The following is a 16,902-nucleotide window of genomic DNA, read 5'->3' as shown; positions in this document are numbered from 1 at the left end:
TAATTTTAGATAGGGTGCCTGGTAAAGATCTGAAGGAAGAAAGAAAATTAGCCTATGGCGATGGAGCAGAAGAGAGGGCACAGATAGTGCCAAGGTCTTGGTGGCAACATGACTGACATGTCCAAATAACAGCAAGAATACTATTGAGGCAGAGTGGATGGGGGAGAGAATAGGAGATACAGTAAGAGAAAAAAAGAAAGGAAGGAAGGAAGGGAGGGAGGGAAGGAGGGAGGAAGAAAAGAAAGCAAGCCCCAGAGAGAGCATACATTCTAGGGCTATATGATGATTGCGAGGACTTAGTCTTCTTACACTGAAACAGGAAGCCATTGGAAGGCTAAGCCAAGGAGTCTGACTTACATTTTAACAGTATCATTCTTCTCTCATTATGATTATCATCACCACTGCCACCACCCTCATGGTTAAGCAATAATTTTGCTTTTACAGTATTCCAGGTTCTACTTTAAGTAGTTTACATACATTAACCTACTTAATTCTTATGGCAATCATTTGAGTTTAGTACCACTATAGCACTTGCCACACCATACAATAATTTTCTTTCATTTGACTGCTCTGTTCTCCCAAGAAAGTATAAAATCTGTGAGTCTTTCCGTGCCTGGCTCACAGAAGGTTCTTAGTGCATTGGTGGAATGAATGCTGAATGAAAATTTTTCTTTCTCTGCAGCCCAAGAGTCCAGATCTGTTCATGTAGGAGATGGTAATGTGAAGGGAATGATGGGTCCTGGTAAGTGGTTCTTCTGTTATTTCTTTTTTTTTTCCCCAAAATTCCACTCTTTCCCTCTTAACACCTTTCCTGCTTCTACTCCCTCAATCCCAAAACAGGTATGAAAGAACTGGGGCAAGATAAAGCATTGCTGTTACTAAGATCCTAGGAGGTGTGCTAGAGTAGGTCAGTGACTTGTTTAAATCCAAGGATGACAGAAGGGCTGGGCAATAATATTCTTCATCTTTTTCTGGCTCATTTCACTTACTAATGAATTAACATTTGCTGAAATCTCACAGGTGAGTGTTTCATGATTTAAGTTTTCCATGGACCACACACCTGTATGTTTTAATTCAAGTTATTTATTTAATTGATGATTTATCAGAATTTTGTATATTACTTCATCTTCCCTTCCCCTTCCTTTTTCCAACTTACCATCATCAGGGTGAAGGGGATAGCAAAAGAAGACATTATCTCTGGAATCCTTCTTCCTCCTCTTTGTGTACTTCCTTCCCCACAAGGCTGCTGGCTGGGCTTACCTGAGGGGAAGCTAACATGAGAAGTCAGTACATGCTACTCTAAATGAGCTCTAAGTTTATTTAGTTCTCTATCTTTATTATTTATTTTATTTTATTTTTTGTGTGTGGTGCCGGAGGATTGAGCCCCATACATTTATTTTTTAAAAAGTCTTACTTAGTAGAGTCTATGTACAAAGTGTAGAGGATTTGTACAGAGAGAGGTAACACCTTGCAGGGGGTGAAACTTTTAATCCTTAATTGATATATGTAATCCTTGAAGGATAGTTGTACACACACAGGGGCATATGAGTTAAGAGTTAATAACAAACACTATTTATTTTTTAAAGAAAGATCTTGACAGCAGCTGTTATTTTTCAGGAGTGAATCCAACAACTCCAGAAGCAGATGAAAACCTCAAGCCTTGTCTCTCAACTGACATCCAGCCCAAAGGCCATCTCTCATCTGGTGTATGGAGGCAGCCCAAGGATGGCAAAGAATGGGGCGAAGAATATGTCACGAAAGACCACCCAGATAAACTCAAGGAAGCTGGCCAGGGTAGACACAGCTCCCTGGAAAATGTTTTATGTGAAACCTCTTTAGCTGGTAAGTTTCACAGGGAATGCAGGTTAAATTTTTAAAGAATAAGGTGTACCAGGGTTTGGAACCGAAGGGCTAAAATCCTGGCAATGTAGATCCCGTAGCCATATGAGACACCTAGCCTCTGGGTTCTCTTTCAGATGAAGCAATCAAAGGCCACAAGGGTCACATGGCCTGTTGGGACTAACACCTAGATTTTGGGTGTTCATGACATTTAGTAATACCATGCTTTGGAGAAAAATACAAAGCATAAGGTTGGTGGAGAAGGCAAAACTTCATGAACTATTTAGTGATATGGAAACTTCAATACATAAATCTTTTATTAATAGTCCTCTATCAAAATACCAATCACTGGGACAGGTTCTGTCCTCCCTCCTTCTTTCCTTCCTGTCATAATCATTACTGAACACTTAACTATGTTCAAACAATGACATTTCCTCCAATGGGGGGTAATTTTTTTAATTAATTTTAATTTTTTTTATCGATGCCTGAAAAATTAAATAGAACTAAAAGGTTTGTTATTAAAAAAAAAAAAAAAACAGCAGCAACCACTTTGAACTCTTTTGACAGTTTCTTCTGGTACTTGCTTCCAGGTTTTTTGAAAAAGTCTGTGCTACTGTTTTGCAAACAGTACTTTATTAAAGGTTAATTTCTAGCTAGAGAGTAAAATTCACAGAGCTTATATTTAAGCTTCTTGCCTTTTTAACATATGTATATCCACAGTGATCACTACCCAGATCAACATATGCAATATTTCTGCTACCCCAGAAAGTTCTCATGCACCTTTCCAATCAATATCTACCCAAAGAACTTCTACCGTGTCTTCCACTACCATAAGTTAGTTTTGTCTGTTCTCAAATATCTTGGTGGAAGATTGTGGTGGATGAAATGTGCTCAGCACATGGTAGCCAGGCAGGAGAGACAGAGAGAGAGCAAAAAGTCAGGGACAGAAGTAGTCCCCAAGGTCACTCCCTCAGGGACCTACTTTCTCCAGACACACTGACCAGCCTACAATTACCACACAGTAGTCCATTCATCTGTCAATGAAGTAAGCCATTTGCTGGATTAATTCACTGATGAGGTCAGGACCCTAATCATTGCCTAAAACCCCCACCTGTGAACCTTGCATTGGGAGTCATGTGTTCAAAACATGAGATTTGGGGGGACATTCCAGATACAAATTGCAAGTTATTGTCACTTATTATGGTTTTTCATCTTGAATGTTCTTGGTATCTTGGTCTACTCCTTTTTTTGATGAAACACATCATCCAGTAGTTTCTGCAAACTTGACTGATAATTTGGCTTAATATAAAACCATTTTCCCTCACCATTTTGAAGCAAATGTTCTATTGTCTTTTAGTTTCTAATATTGCTATTGGAAAGTTCAATATCTTTATGATCCCCAGTCCTTTGAATATTACCTTATTTTTCTATCTGTTAACATAGAGTCTCCTCCTCTTTATATTTGGCATGCTTAAGTTTCATGGTAATGTGGTGTGCATTACAATGATATGAGAGTCTTTTTCTTTAATTATGCAGAACACAATGATCCCTTTCCTCTGGGGACACATTGCCTGGAACTTTTGTTCTACTATTACTTTGTTAATATCCTTTCATCCTTTTTTTTTTTTTTTCATTTTCTCTGAAGCTTCTACTAAGTTGAGTTTGAATCTCTTGGACTGAGTTTTTCAACTGCCATATTTTTCTCTCCTATTTTTCTTCAATATATCTCTTTCTTTTTGTTTTTATTTGGGGAAGATTTCTTTGACTTTATCTTTTACGCTTTTAATTTCTGCTATGCTTTAAAAAATGTCAAAAAGTTTCTTTTTAAAAGTGTTCTTGCTTTTTAAAAGTAGCATCTTATTATTGTTAAATGGTTGGAATATTTTTTATTGTTTGTTCCAGCAGAATGCATTTTTGATTCATTGTACACAAATGGAGTACAACTTTTCATTTCTCTGGTTGTGCACGATGTAGATTCACACCATTGCCGTAATCATATATGTACATAGGGTAATGATGTCTGTCTCATTCCACCATCTTTCCTTGTCCCCCTCCCCTCATTTCTGCCTACACAATCCAATGTTCCTCCATTCTTCCCTTACCCCCTTCCCCTGCCCCGTTATGTATCAGCATCAGAGAAAACATTCCACCTTTGTTTTTTGGGGATTGGCCTATTTCACTTAACATGATATTCTCCAACTCCATCCATTTACCTGAAAATGCCATAATTTTATTCTTCTTTATGACTAATATTCCACTGTGTATATATACTACAGTTTCTTTATCCATTCATCTATTGAAGGGCATCTAGGTTGGTTGCATAATCTAGCTATTGTGAATTGAACTGCTATAAACACTGATGTGACTGTGTGACTGTAATATGCTGATTTTAAGTCCTTTGGGTATAAAACGAGGAGTGGGATAGCTAGGTCAAATGGTGGTTTCATTCTAAGTTCTCTGAAGACTCTCCGCACTGCTTTCCAGAGTGGCTGCGCCAATTTGCAATCCCACCAGCAATGTATGAGTGTACCTTTTCCCCCACATCCTTGAAATGGTTGGAATATTTTTCTCATATCTCTGATAATATTAACTATATGATTTTTTAAAGTTTTCATTTGTATCCTGCATTGTCTCTGCTTCTTCAGTCTCCCCCACCTTAAATAAATGTACATATACATTTTTTTCTCTCTTTGATGATATAAGCTTATTCAAATTTCTGAGTGTCCTGAGGTAAATATTTATGGGTGAGAGATTCTTTAAAATACCTGGAAATTTTGTGTCATCTAAACTTGCCAATAAATGGGCTTCATTATAGATAGGTGAATCAAGTAGCAAATGAACTTTTTTGGCAGGTGGTCTCTTCATGTCAATGTTTAAGGGTCCTTTTTTCTTGTGCGGTTCAGCATATCAAGTGGAAGACCCTCCATCCCCCTGCCTGGAGTGATAAGTCCTGGCTACTGGCATCCTGGGACCTGCAGGGGAAGGGGGCTCTGGGAAATCTCACTGTTCTGAATACAAGCCTTTGGGGAATTCCCTTGTTTTCATGTTAGCATCTCAACCCTGCCCTCTATGCCTGGAGTTGTTGGCCCAGATCCCAGAGAAAGGGCTTCTCTAGTTTCACTTCTCCCATTTCCCAAAGGATGGGCGTGAGGAGTGAGTGCGGATCTGGATGTTCAATGCACCTGTGTAGACCTTCAACCATTTCACTTGCTAGCAGCGTTGCCCTTACTTGTACCTTCTGTGGTGTCTCCTGCCCTTGAGTCTTTCTGCTGCTTCTCAGTGGATTACCTTATCTGCAGACAGGAACAAGAAGATGATGTGCCCTTTGCTCTGCTGAATAAATGATCCTGCCTCCATTCTGTTTTCCATATTCCAAAATTTTCTGTCTTTTTACTGCTTTTGATGACTTTTTTATTGCTTTCTATCATTGTGTAAGTTCTGGAAAGGAGTGACTAACAATTCCCTCTCTGGTTTGTTTTTAAAGCTAAAAGACAAACTGTGGCTCTGGAACTGCTTGAATCTGAAAGAAAATATGTTATTAACATTTCCCTGATCCTGAAGATAAAGGCAACATTCCAGGGCTCAGACGGAAAGAGGAATTCCAAAGAGAGAAGGTATCCATGTATTCATTGCCTTTGCTTTTCAGATTGATTAGGATTTAAGGTAAGTTGTTCATTGTTTCCACCTTGGGAGTTCTGGGGCATATGAAGAATTCCAGAAATAGTCTTTGGAAAAAGAATAAACAGGCCTGGCGTGGTGGTGCAGGCCTGAAATCCCAGTGGCTCCAGAGGCTGAGTCAGAAGGATTTCGAGTTCAAAGCCAGCCTCAGCAACATAGCAAGGCCCTAAGCAACTCAGCGAGACCCTGTCTCTAAATAAAATATTAAAAAGGGCTGGGGATGTGGCTCAGTGATTAAGCACCTCTGGGTTCAATCCCCAATACCCCACACCCCCCCACCAAAAAAAGAATAAGCAATTATGGTAAGTAACACCTGGCAAGTTTCAAACTTAGGTTCTCAGCAGGTAGCAGTATAGTCTCCAGGTTGGGGTTGTAGTTCATTGGTAAAGCACTTGCCTAACATGTGTAAGGCACTAGATTCAATCCTCAGTACCATAAGAAAATAAATAAATAAAATAAAGGGGGGCCGGGAATATAGCTCAGTTGGTAGAGTACTTGCCTTGCAACCACAAGGCCCTGGGTTCAATCCCCTGCACCGCAAAAAAATAAAATAAAATAAAGGTATTGTGTCCATCTAAAACTAAAAATATTAAAGTAAAAAAGAACTTTAAGCGCATACTACAGTGACACAGCCACATCAATTCACAATAGCTAAGCTATGGAACCAACCTAGGTGCCCTACAACAGATGAATGGATAAAGAAAATGTGCTACATTTACACAATGAAATATTACTCAGTCATAAAAAAGAATGAAATTATGGTATTTGCTAGTAAATGGATGGAACTGCAGACTATCAAGCTAAGAGAAATAAGTCAGTCCTTTAAAAACCAAAGGCAGAATGTTGTCTCTGATATATGGATGCAAACCCACAATGAGGGAGAGGAAGATTAGAAGTTCTTTGGATTAGACAAAGGGGAATGAAAGGAAGAGAGTGAGGATGGGTTTAGGAAAGACAGAATAAATTGGACAGAACGTTCCTATCCTTATATATGAAAACATGACCACTGTAACTCCACATCATGTAGAACCACGAGAATGGGATCCTAACTGGAACAAGTTATACTTATTCTATGTATGTAAAACATGTCCAAATATACTCCACTGTCACATATATCTAGAAAGAACAAATCATAAAAAAAAGAACTTACAGGCATTGCTCCCTGTTGCCGTCTGCATGTCCCCATGGATCACAGGTCTCATAGAGGTACAAGAAAATCGATGTGGTGAGTCTGAGCATTATGTAGCCATTGGATAAATGACACTGGAATGACAAAACTCTTGCTCAGGTGCTCCTGTAGTACCAGGTCATATGTAAGAGTGTGTATATGTAGGTGTGCAGGTGTGTGCACCTGTGTCATGGGGCAGTGCTTCCAAAGTGTAGGTAATGAATTGTAACAGTTACTAGCCCTAATGTTATACTCCTCTATCTATACCTGTTCATAGTGTAGATTTTCTCTTTCCCTCTCTGCTCACTCTAAGAGAGAGAGCAGGAAGGAAAAAAGTAAGAATTGGTGAGGAAGACTAATGTAATAAAGATGTAATAACTCAGAACAATTGAGGCAAAGGTCAATCCAAATGAATGGATAGGGGAGCCCCTAATTATGTTTTTCTGCTCCCTACCATGCCTCCAATTTTGCTTGACTTTGCAGCTGCCAACAATCCACCCTGTCACCAAAACACAGTGCTCCTCCTATCCAAATAACTGAAGTGAGGAAATATTCCCTGACACACTCACACGTGTCTTGACTATTTTCAAGGATTATATTACTGCAAAACTGAGGGGAACATAATATAAAGTAATAAATAACAATAAGGATGACAAATGGGACACATGTAAAACTGTGACCAAAAAAGAAGGTTCTGGCTGGGCTTCACCTTCTCTCAGTGGCCACCTGGATTCTCACAGTTCCTTCCTACCACATCTGGCCATTGATTTTCCCTTCCTGACACCAACACGGTGTATCTAACCCTCCCACCTCTCCTTCAGGGTTCTGGGAAGTTTCTAGCCTCTAGTTTTTGTTTTTGTTTTTTTGCTCTTGCTAAATACCTGCTCAGTTTACATTAATCAGATCTAAAGGTGAGTCTACCTTTTGGTGTGCCTTTGCTTTCATGTCCAAGAACCTAAATCAGCAGAATCTCTTCCCAGTTTCTGTAAATTTGGGGAGCTAGGACAAGAGTGGGAAAAGAGAAAAGGAGAGTTGTCTACTGGCTCCTACTCCAGGCACTTGATTTTAACTTCATGAAATCCTCACCAGAGTTGGGGCTGGGAGTTGGTGGTGGAGTGCTTGTCTAGCATGTGTGGGGCTCCGGGGTCCATACCTAGCACTGCAGGAAAGAAACAAAAAGATAACCAAACACTGAACTCTGTCATTCCTACCTTATCAATGAAGAAACTAAGATCTGGAGAAGTTTCAAGCCACATAGCCAATTAGTGTCAGAATTCAAATGCAGACCCATCTGACCTGGAATCTTGTACTCTTTTCATGTCACACAGCTTCTCTAAGGACCTTATGGTTTCAAGGACATCACCCCAACTGACAGGGATATGTACCATTTCTCAAAGAGCAAGAAATATGAACTCTATCTCTTCCTGTTTCAAAACTCTGGCTTTTCTCTTGAACGACCCAAAAGTTCTTACTTTCAGGTTTCAGTTGACCTACCAAATAGAGATGCTAAATATGTTTGTAGCTATCTGAATAGTCAAGTCCTTTTTATTTGCTGTCACTTCCTATTTTTCTGACATTCTCTTATGACCTATCACTGAGGAAGAAGTGAATCTCTCTCCCAAATGTTACGAGATTAAAAATTAAATCCTCAATGAAAATAAGATTGTTATTTCATATATCTATGATAATGCTATTTATATTAGTTTTTTACCAAGATAGAAAAAAAGCGTCAACTCAATTTTTTTTTTTTTTTTTTTTTTTTTTTTTGTGGTGCTGGGGATTGAACCCAGGGCCTTAGTGCATATAAGGTAAGCACTCTACCAACTGAGCTATATCCCCAGCCCAACTCAATATTCTTGATATGCAGAATGAATCTCTGGTTCTGAGCATGGCAGTGTTGCCATTTATCTACCCTAGAATGAAATTTTCATTATCCTTTATTTAATTTACTTTATTTCTTCTTTTCCTAAGCTTTTCTGAAACCTCTGTGTGCTTTAAATGGACCTATTGGTCTTCTCCATGAAAGATGAAAATAAATTTATTAACATTTCTACCTTTCCCCTTACAAACTGCAAGCCTTCCACACTTTCTACTCTATTGGGAAGTAACCTGGATTGAAAATAACACCCACAACAACTACAACTTGACACTCAAACCTGACGTGGCCAAATCTCAAACCTATAAAATAAAACTTTAGGTTTTCCCTAGAGAAACAAAGTAAGTGAATTGTTCAAGAGTCTTCTCAGCCTGTTTCAAGACAGTCCGTGCCTGACTGAATGGGCTGGAAGCTGCAAGCACATGCTCCCAGCTGAAGCTCAGGCAGATCATGTTGGAAGATCACAAAAGTTGGAGTTCTGGGCTTCTTTTTGGTCTGACTCACCAAGATAGGGCCATGAACTTAAGATTAAGCAGTCCTGTCTGAACACTTATGGAGAGAATTACCAGCACCACCTCCACCAAGAACTGAACAAACTCTGTGCTACAGATGGCCACCGGGCAGCACATGTTTAATTTTTCATGCCCATCCAATATGGTTGTAATGTTCTGCACCTGAAGCCCAGGAGTTATTTTAGCCAAATATTGAACTGCAAGAGAAAATTTATTAATTTGAAACAATAGCATCTGGGTGGGCAGAAATGTTTTTGCTGATACAAGTGTTTTGTCCTTTCGGCATTATCTCTTATGGTTTCCAACATCAGGTTTATGGTCTTTTCTTAGTCTGTGTGGCTCCTAGCAACCCCTCCAAATTCCCCTCTGGACTAGATAGGGATCACTTAGATTTCCAAGTCCACCACTCAATCTGTAGAGCTCAAATCAAGACACCTCTTGTCCGATGTTTAGGATTAGCAAGCTTTGTATATGTGGGGACTCACTGAACAGAAGATGAAGGGAATGGAATGGAGGGAAGGGAATTGTATATTAGTCAGGATTCAGTAGAGGAACAACCAACAGGACCGATCTATCTATCTATCTATCTATCTATCTATCTATCTATCTATCTATCTATCTGTCTATCTACCTACCTATCTACCTTTCTATCCATCCATCTGATTATAAAAAGGGGATTTGTTAGATTGGCTTACAGGATCAGAAGCTGAATAGTCCCACAATGGTGAACTGTAGAGTGGAAAACTGGAGAAACCAGTAACTACTCAGTCCAAGAAGCTGGAGTCTAAGAAGAGGGACCTATGATGCAGCCCCAGTATACAACTAGAGGCCTGGAAACTCTGGAGACCGCTGGTCAGAGTTTGCTTTGGAAGAGTGAAGGAGCTGAAATCCAGTGTCCTCAGGGGATCTCAGCAGCCATCCAAGCACCTGCTCAAGAAGAATGAGTTTTCATCTGCATTGATTTTCTCCTTCTTCCATCCTTTTTCTATCCAGGTCCCCAGCCTATTAGACTGGACCACCACAAGGCAGGTCTCACCCTTTGGTTTGCTCTTCCACATGACAATCATCTCTGGAAATACCCTCATCGACATACCCAGAAGTCTCTTAATTTTAGGCATTTCTTAATCCAATCAAGTTGACGGTCCAGGTTAACCATCATAGTTTGTATCTTTCATAGGGGAGCTTGGTACCCTATTCTGGTTTGTGTGTCTTCTCTGAGTTACAGCCAAAGGGAAGTCTTTGCTTAGAAATGGGTTGAAAAAAAACCTCCTCCCAATCTGGTGTCCTTTCTACTTCTCTGGCAAAGTTCTGCTTGTTGGCATATCATACCAGTTGTCCACTAATTTGCTCCCATTAGAACCTGAGGAAGTATTTAAATAAGTTCAGCTCTCAGTGACAAGTAGGCCATCACTTTCATCTTTGTTAAATCTGCTGTGTTGAAAGCACAGGGAGCCTACATTCAATTTACCTGAGTCACCAAGACAGTGCAAATCCTTGCTGTAGTCCAGCAAAACTCCATTGTCCTTTGTTTCTTCTTTCCTCATTCCTATAAGGCCCCCGATTACCCCACCCTTCTCCATCCAGTCTCCTTTTCTCTTCCTCCTGTGATTCTTTTTCTATCTCTTTTTTCCACTCCATCCTTTTCTGACTTCTTTCTTTTTCCCTTCATTTCCTCTGGGGAAAAAAATGAGGCATATTAAGAGGTACAGGAAAGAGATTTGAGGGTAGAAAAGAGAATCTGAAACTCCAGGGAGCAGCAGGACAGCCCTGGTCTGTAGCCTCTGCAGGCAAGACTTTGTCTTTGCCCAGCCTGCCTCTTGGCAACTGAAAGAATTGGGAAAAGAGACCCTCTCATTGCCCCACAACTCCTTAAGCCTTTATTTGCCAGCTTTAGACAAATTTTCCTACTTACCTAAATAGCAGTCTCCTACCTAGTAGCCAAGAATAACCAAGTACCACCTTAGGTGCTGTCATCTACAGCACAAATTAGAATAGATTACTTGCATATTAAATTGGAAAAACTTTAAAACATCAAAAAAAGGCTTTCCTTAGAATTTCCACTCTCAGGTACTATAAATGAGAGTTTACCAGGTTAACTTTAAAGAGGTCACTTGAGTGACATGCTCTTATTATTTGATCAATATCTATTTGTATAAGGGTCATCAGGAATGGGGCCTTTTTACAGTGTGAAGGTATCAGCTAAGGTATAACAAAAATTTTTTAAATCCTAAATGCAGACCTGTAACTCATAGTATTTCAGAGAACTATGAAAATGTGACCTGCTGCATTTATCCCCATCCCTGCCCCCATGCTAGGGGTTGAATCCAGGGCTCGTGCATGCCAGGGAAGTACTTACCATGCAGCCATATTCCCAGTCCCTGCATTAATGCTTGTAGGGTCTTTCTTCTCTACACCTGGCATGTGTTTCTTTCTCTGTCTGTTTCAAGCCTCTTCCCTGGATCTTTACGGTACATTGTCCAGCAGCACCTGGACTTGCTTCATGCTCTGCAGGAAAGGGTCCTGAAATGGCCACGCCAAGGAGTTCTTGGAGATTTATTTCTTAAACTAACAAATGATGAGGTAAGGCATTTTTTATCCCCCTCTATAACTTTGATTATATTAATCTGTGTCTCCCTCATCTGCTTCTCGCTTTTGTAAATATTTTTTTTAGTTGTTGATGGACCTTTACTTTATTATTTATTTATTTATTTATACGTGGTGCTGAGAATTGAACCCAGTGCCTCACACATGCCAGGCAAGTGCAGTACCACTGAGCCACAACCCCAGCCCAATCATCTGTCTTCTCTTAATGGAGAATCCAGAAAGAGTGAATTTCAGAACTTAGAAGAACTACTGATATCTAGTCTAACTTCCTTATTCTACAATTAATTAATAAGGCTCGGAGAGACTTAAAGACTTTTCTGTAATCACCCAGCTTGCTGAGTAGTGGGATATCTGTGTGACTGGAATCCTGTTTGGTCTTTTAACTTCTGGTTCATAACTTTATTTTGTACTATAACTGACTTCACTGAAAATGCATGTGTATGTGTATATGTGTGTAAGTATATATGACTATATGTGTTTATGTATATATACTCATGCATATACAAATGTACATGTAAAATAAGTATATGAGTGTATATGTGTGTATATTTTCACACATAATTTTCATTCTTTAAAGATTTTTAAAAGTATAATGGGTGGCCACTTGTTCTGAATGTCTTTCGTTTTCACTTCCTTGGAGAAAGGGTGTTTTGAAATTTCTGTAATGTTTTAGAAAGAAAATATGATCCATACCAAGGCTACAAACTCAAATGTCTGCAGGGCCAGATAGTGACAGAAATGAAAGACGTGGGCTAAACGTATACAGTATGGACCAGTGGGAATTACACTCAATTGCATATGTTTTACTACAAGAAATAACTGCACAGTTTTTATCCTGTTATCATTCAGGAAAAAAGGACTAGAGTTGCTAAATATGTATTTTAAGAGAAGTGAGCAATCCAGGATTTTGTGTAAATTTTTCTTATTTTTAAAATATTGTGTGGTCTACTTAAAATTGGACTGAAAATCAGTTTTTGCCTGTAATCAACCTCTGTATGTCAATGATTCTCAAATGCAGGTAACAACACAATGTTTACAAATTATTTAGTTGTATAGAAGAAAGTAGGGATAATGCTGTTTCTCCAATATCACTTTCACTTGTTTGTATTCACTGTGATTTCTGGGGCTAAGAATTGTTATATCTATGGGAATATTGCTTTGGAAACCATGTTTTTCTAAGGGGAAATTGCATAGGTGAATATGCAGTTGAAAATATGCAGGTAGTTGAAAATATTGAGAACCACTGGTCTAGATAATATGAGGAGGGTTGGGCAAAGTTTTTATTTGGATGTAGATAATTAAATGAAAATGAATTATAAAAACAGAATAAGCGTCTTTATCATTTAACAATTTAAAAATACTTTTTTTCAGTTTTAAGACCCTCATTCTGCCCTTAGCTTATTATTTCACTGTCATTGAGGTAGGGCTATTGAGTTTTGGTTCCCCAATTGTGGTGATGTTTATACTAAAACCAAAAAGATTTATGAAAAAAATAAACACAAACTTCCAAAAGACATTAAATTGAATGAAATGAATCATGAAATGAATGATTAGAGAATCTCTGCAAAGTATTCCTTTTCACTATACATAGCTTTACAAATATATCATCATTCCTGTTTCGAGGTTCTTACCATGCATTTTTGTTTTTGTTTTAAAGAATAACTTCTTGGATTATTATGTTGCCTATCTGAGGGATTTGCCTGAATGCATCTCATTGGTTCATGTTGTTGTTCTGAAGGAGGTAAGTTAACTCTATTATGTATGTGCTGTTTTTTTACTGGCACAACATCTATGCAATGTTGCTGATCCACCCAGTCAATACAGCATGTATACTCTGGGCCTGTTTTCCAGGTTAAGGGATTGCCTAAACAGAGTCACTGACACACTTCCTGGGGCTTACAGAGCCTGCTTAAGATCACTGCTGTTGCTTTGGTCCTTGTCCTGCTTTATTGGTCCTCTGTTCCACTCCACTGGAACTATAGGCAAAGTAAATAGGTGTTCTAGAACTCATCAGGCTGCAGCTTTTATGCTGTGTGTGTGTGTGTGTTTCAGGTTTGGAAGATGAGTGTGTGTGTGTGTGTGTGTGTGTCTGTGTGTGTTTCAGGTTTGGAAGATGTGAATCTCTATATTAAATTCAAATCATCATTTGTCAGTTTATAAGATCATAAAGTGACTGTAGTTAGGTTGCTTTAAGCATTACTGCTGTCATGATATATGAGGTGATCAATAAGCATGTATATGTATATAACACTTCTGTTTATTTTAGGTCACTAGGAAAAAACAGTATGAGAAGTCCCAAAGCTGACAGTTAATCAAGTCTCACGAGAGATAAGAGGCTCTGTCTTGCTTTCTACTTCAAACTCCTCACCCCTACTCCCAACCTAATGTAATGACTATCACAAGTTAGCATTCAGAAAATGTCTGGGAAGGGGAAAGGAAGGGAAGAAAAGGCAGACAGAGAAATTCCAACATGTTTTCAGCTTCCAGACCAAACGACCGATTTCTAATCACATTTCCCTCCCACTCTCATGAGACTCTAAGCCACCCTCAGAGCCTGTTAGTAACCATTGTAATGATTACTTGCTGGAGAACCTTAATGAATTAATTGAACTCAAATATAATTTAAGTGCCCATTTCTATCTAGTTCTGTACTAAGATGGAAGTGGGGAAGGAAAATGTAGTTTGGAAATTTAAATGGATTCCAAAGACATGTATGATATGCTCGATGCTGGAGAAGAGTTGTCTTCTTGGGCATGTCCCTGGACATGTGGCCTTTTCAATGAACAATCAATGCTTCATGGTGATCTTTGGAAAGAGAATGCTCTGGGCATAAATCCTTTCTTCTCTGGTGCAACTGACTCTGGGGTTCTACTGCCAGAGCTGGAGGAACACTGAAGAATGACTCCACCTTTCTTTCATTCAGGGTGATGAAGAGATTAAATCTGACATCTACACACTGTTTTTTCACATAGTCCAGCGAATCCCTGAATATCTGATACATCTGCAGGTAAGCATGACAAGGCAAGCCATCAAATTGATTCTCATACTGAACTATTATTTTTGGCTTCCAACTTATACTGTAAAGGCTCAAGAGAGCATTACTATTTCTAAGTATTTACAAAGCTTAGATTGTTATGACTACCCCATAACTCATCATACTCTATGGTATAAGCTAAAAGTCTCTATCTTCAAGTATATCTTGATTCATGATGCCTGCCTTTGAGTTTTATCTCTGTTTACTAGTGATGTCACCCAGGATCCAAGCACATATTCAGTGCCATCCGCTTTGGCTCTACAGTCATCTAAATGTCATCTTCTGGGGTCTAAATTTCTATTTAACCTGCCCACTTGATTGCTATCCTGATTACTTTTACTTGGCTCAAGTAAAAGGTTTTATTTTACAGTGCTTATACTTTATTTCACAGAAGCATGAAGAAGCTGATGAGCTGACTTCTTCATACCATTTTCCCACAGGGTTTGAGGCATATTGGAGGAAGTACAGCTGAGAGACTCACCAACCTCTTATTAGTCCCTCTTCTTCCAACCACCCATCTGTTCTCCTTTAACTCTGACTGGTCTTTGAAGTAATTCAGCAAAAGCACCTTAGAAATACTTGTGATTAATCTTAGATGGAAGCAGTCCATTGAGAAGTCATTTGACATTGAGAAGATTTTTTAATTGTGTATGACTTTCCTCACAATAATTATCTTATTACTCCTTTCAAGAATCTCATATGATAGGAATCATTGTTACCATTTTTTAGATGAGGATATGGAGGGCCAAAGAAGTACTATGCCTAAATTCAAATCTAGTGGTGAAAAACTAGGTTCAGGTCTTACAAGTATTAGAATATGGTTAATAATCCCTAGTTCAGGTCTTACAAGTATTAGAATATGGTTAATAATCCCTAGTTCTATCCTGTGATTTAAGTCCAAAGGCTTCCTCTATTACTTACTAGTTGTGTGATCTAGTGAAGATCACTTAGTTTCTCTGTACCCCCAATTTCCTTATTTGTTAAATAGAGGTAATAATTATACCTAACTAGGTTGTGGTAAAAATTAAACAGGGTAATATATGTAAATGGCTTAGTTCCTAACAACAAGAAGTATTAAACCAATGTTAGCTTTAGCAAAGTCAAGTCACATGCATCTACCATAGCACAATAAGTGTATCAGTACATTTGATGTTACTATACCAAAATACCTGAGGCTAGAAACTTCATAAAGAAAGAGGTTTATTTGGGCTCATGGTTTTGGAGGTCTAAGAGCACTGTGCTGATATTAGCTTCTGGTGAGGGCCTCATAGCAGATAGTGTCACATGGTGGGAGCATGTACAGGAATGAGGATCCCAAGGTATGGGAGAGGAAGCAGGGTGAGGAGTGTGGGTCCAGACTTACTTATTTATAACAACTCACTCTCATGAGAACTAACCATCTTCATAAGACCAGCATTAATCCCTTCAAGAATGTGGTCATTACCCAATCACATCTCACTAAGCCCCACCTCTCAAAGGTCCTACCATCTTTTAATACCACAATGTCAAGCTTCCAGAACATGAATCCATAGGGAACAAACAATAGCAGCAAGCAGTGTAATAGGAGGGACTACCAGGCCAGGTTTGATGTAATCACCCATCCACCACCCACCCCCACCTGCCTAACGTTCTCATCAGTAGTCCGACTCATTTGAATTAAGACATTAATTATAGTGATTGTTAGAATGCCTCTGTTATCCCAGAGAACTGATTAGTAGATCCTTCTAACTTTCCAGATGGAACTGTAAGGACTTATTTTCCCTTCAAATTGGGGACAGAGAACAGCAAATTTGACTTTCCTGCTTATTAGATGGGTCATATGTATTATTGTTGTTTTGACTAAATGGTTCAAACTTACAATAGATCCAGGGTAAGATGCAGGAGATACAAAACAACTTTTCCTTCTACTTAAACAATGTTGCTTCCATTTTCTCTCTGTGCAGAATGTTCTGAAGTTCACAGAGCAGGAACACCCTGACTATTACCTACTACTGGTGTGCGTTCAGCGTCTCCGAGTATTTATCTCACACTACACCCTGCTGTTTCAGTGCAATGAGGATTTGCTTATTCAGAAACGGAAAAAGCTCAAGAAGTAAGTTTCTGATGGTACAATCGGAAAGGTCTGTCAAAGGGTTCTGAGAATAGGTTATATAGACCAGTCAATGTAGGTATCTGTCACAAATAACCACAT

At 38.9% G+C, this 16,902-nt stretch overlaps 1 protein-coding gene across 14 annotated transcripts in view; it reads left to right on the top strand.

Moving 5' to 3' along the window:
• ARHGEF33 (Rho guanine nucleotide exchange factor 33) overlaps positions 1–16,902 on the top strand; it is a 114,407-nt gene that overhangs the window by 40,714 nt on the left and 56,791 nt on the right. For all 14 annotated transcript variants that reach the window (XM_079109871.1, XM_079109869.1, XM_079109862.1 and 11 more), the window contains 7 exons: positions 683–742; positions 1,618–1,842; positions 5,324–5,453; positions 11,521–11,653; positions 13,335–13,418; positions 14,601–14,684; positions 16,655–16,803. In XM_079109871.1, coding sequence (XP_078965997.1) covers positions 683–742; positions 1,618–1,842; positions 5,324–5,453; positions 11,521–11,653; positions 13,335–13,418; positions 14,601–14,684; positions 16,655–16,803 — 865 coding nt within the window. The remainder of the gene's footprint in view (positions 1–682; positions 743–1,617; positions 1,843–5,323; positions 5,454–11,520; positions 11,654–13,334; positions 13,419–14,600; positions 14,685–16,654; positions 16,804–16,902) is intronic.

Source organism: Sciurus vulgaris (assembly GCF_902686455.1).
Source record: "Sciurus vulgaris genome assembly, chromosome: 14".
In the NCBI taxonomy this organism is placed as follows: Eukaryota; Metazoa; Chordata; class Mammalia; order Rodentia; family Sciuridae; genus Sciurus; species Sciurus vulgaris.
This window is presented reverse-complemented; position numbering and strand designations above follow the sequence as displayed.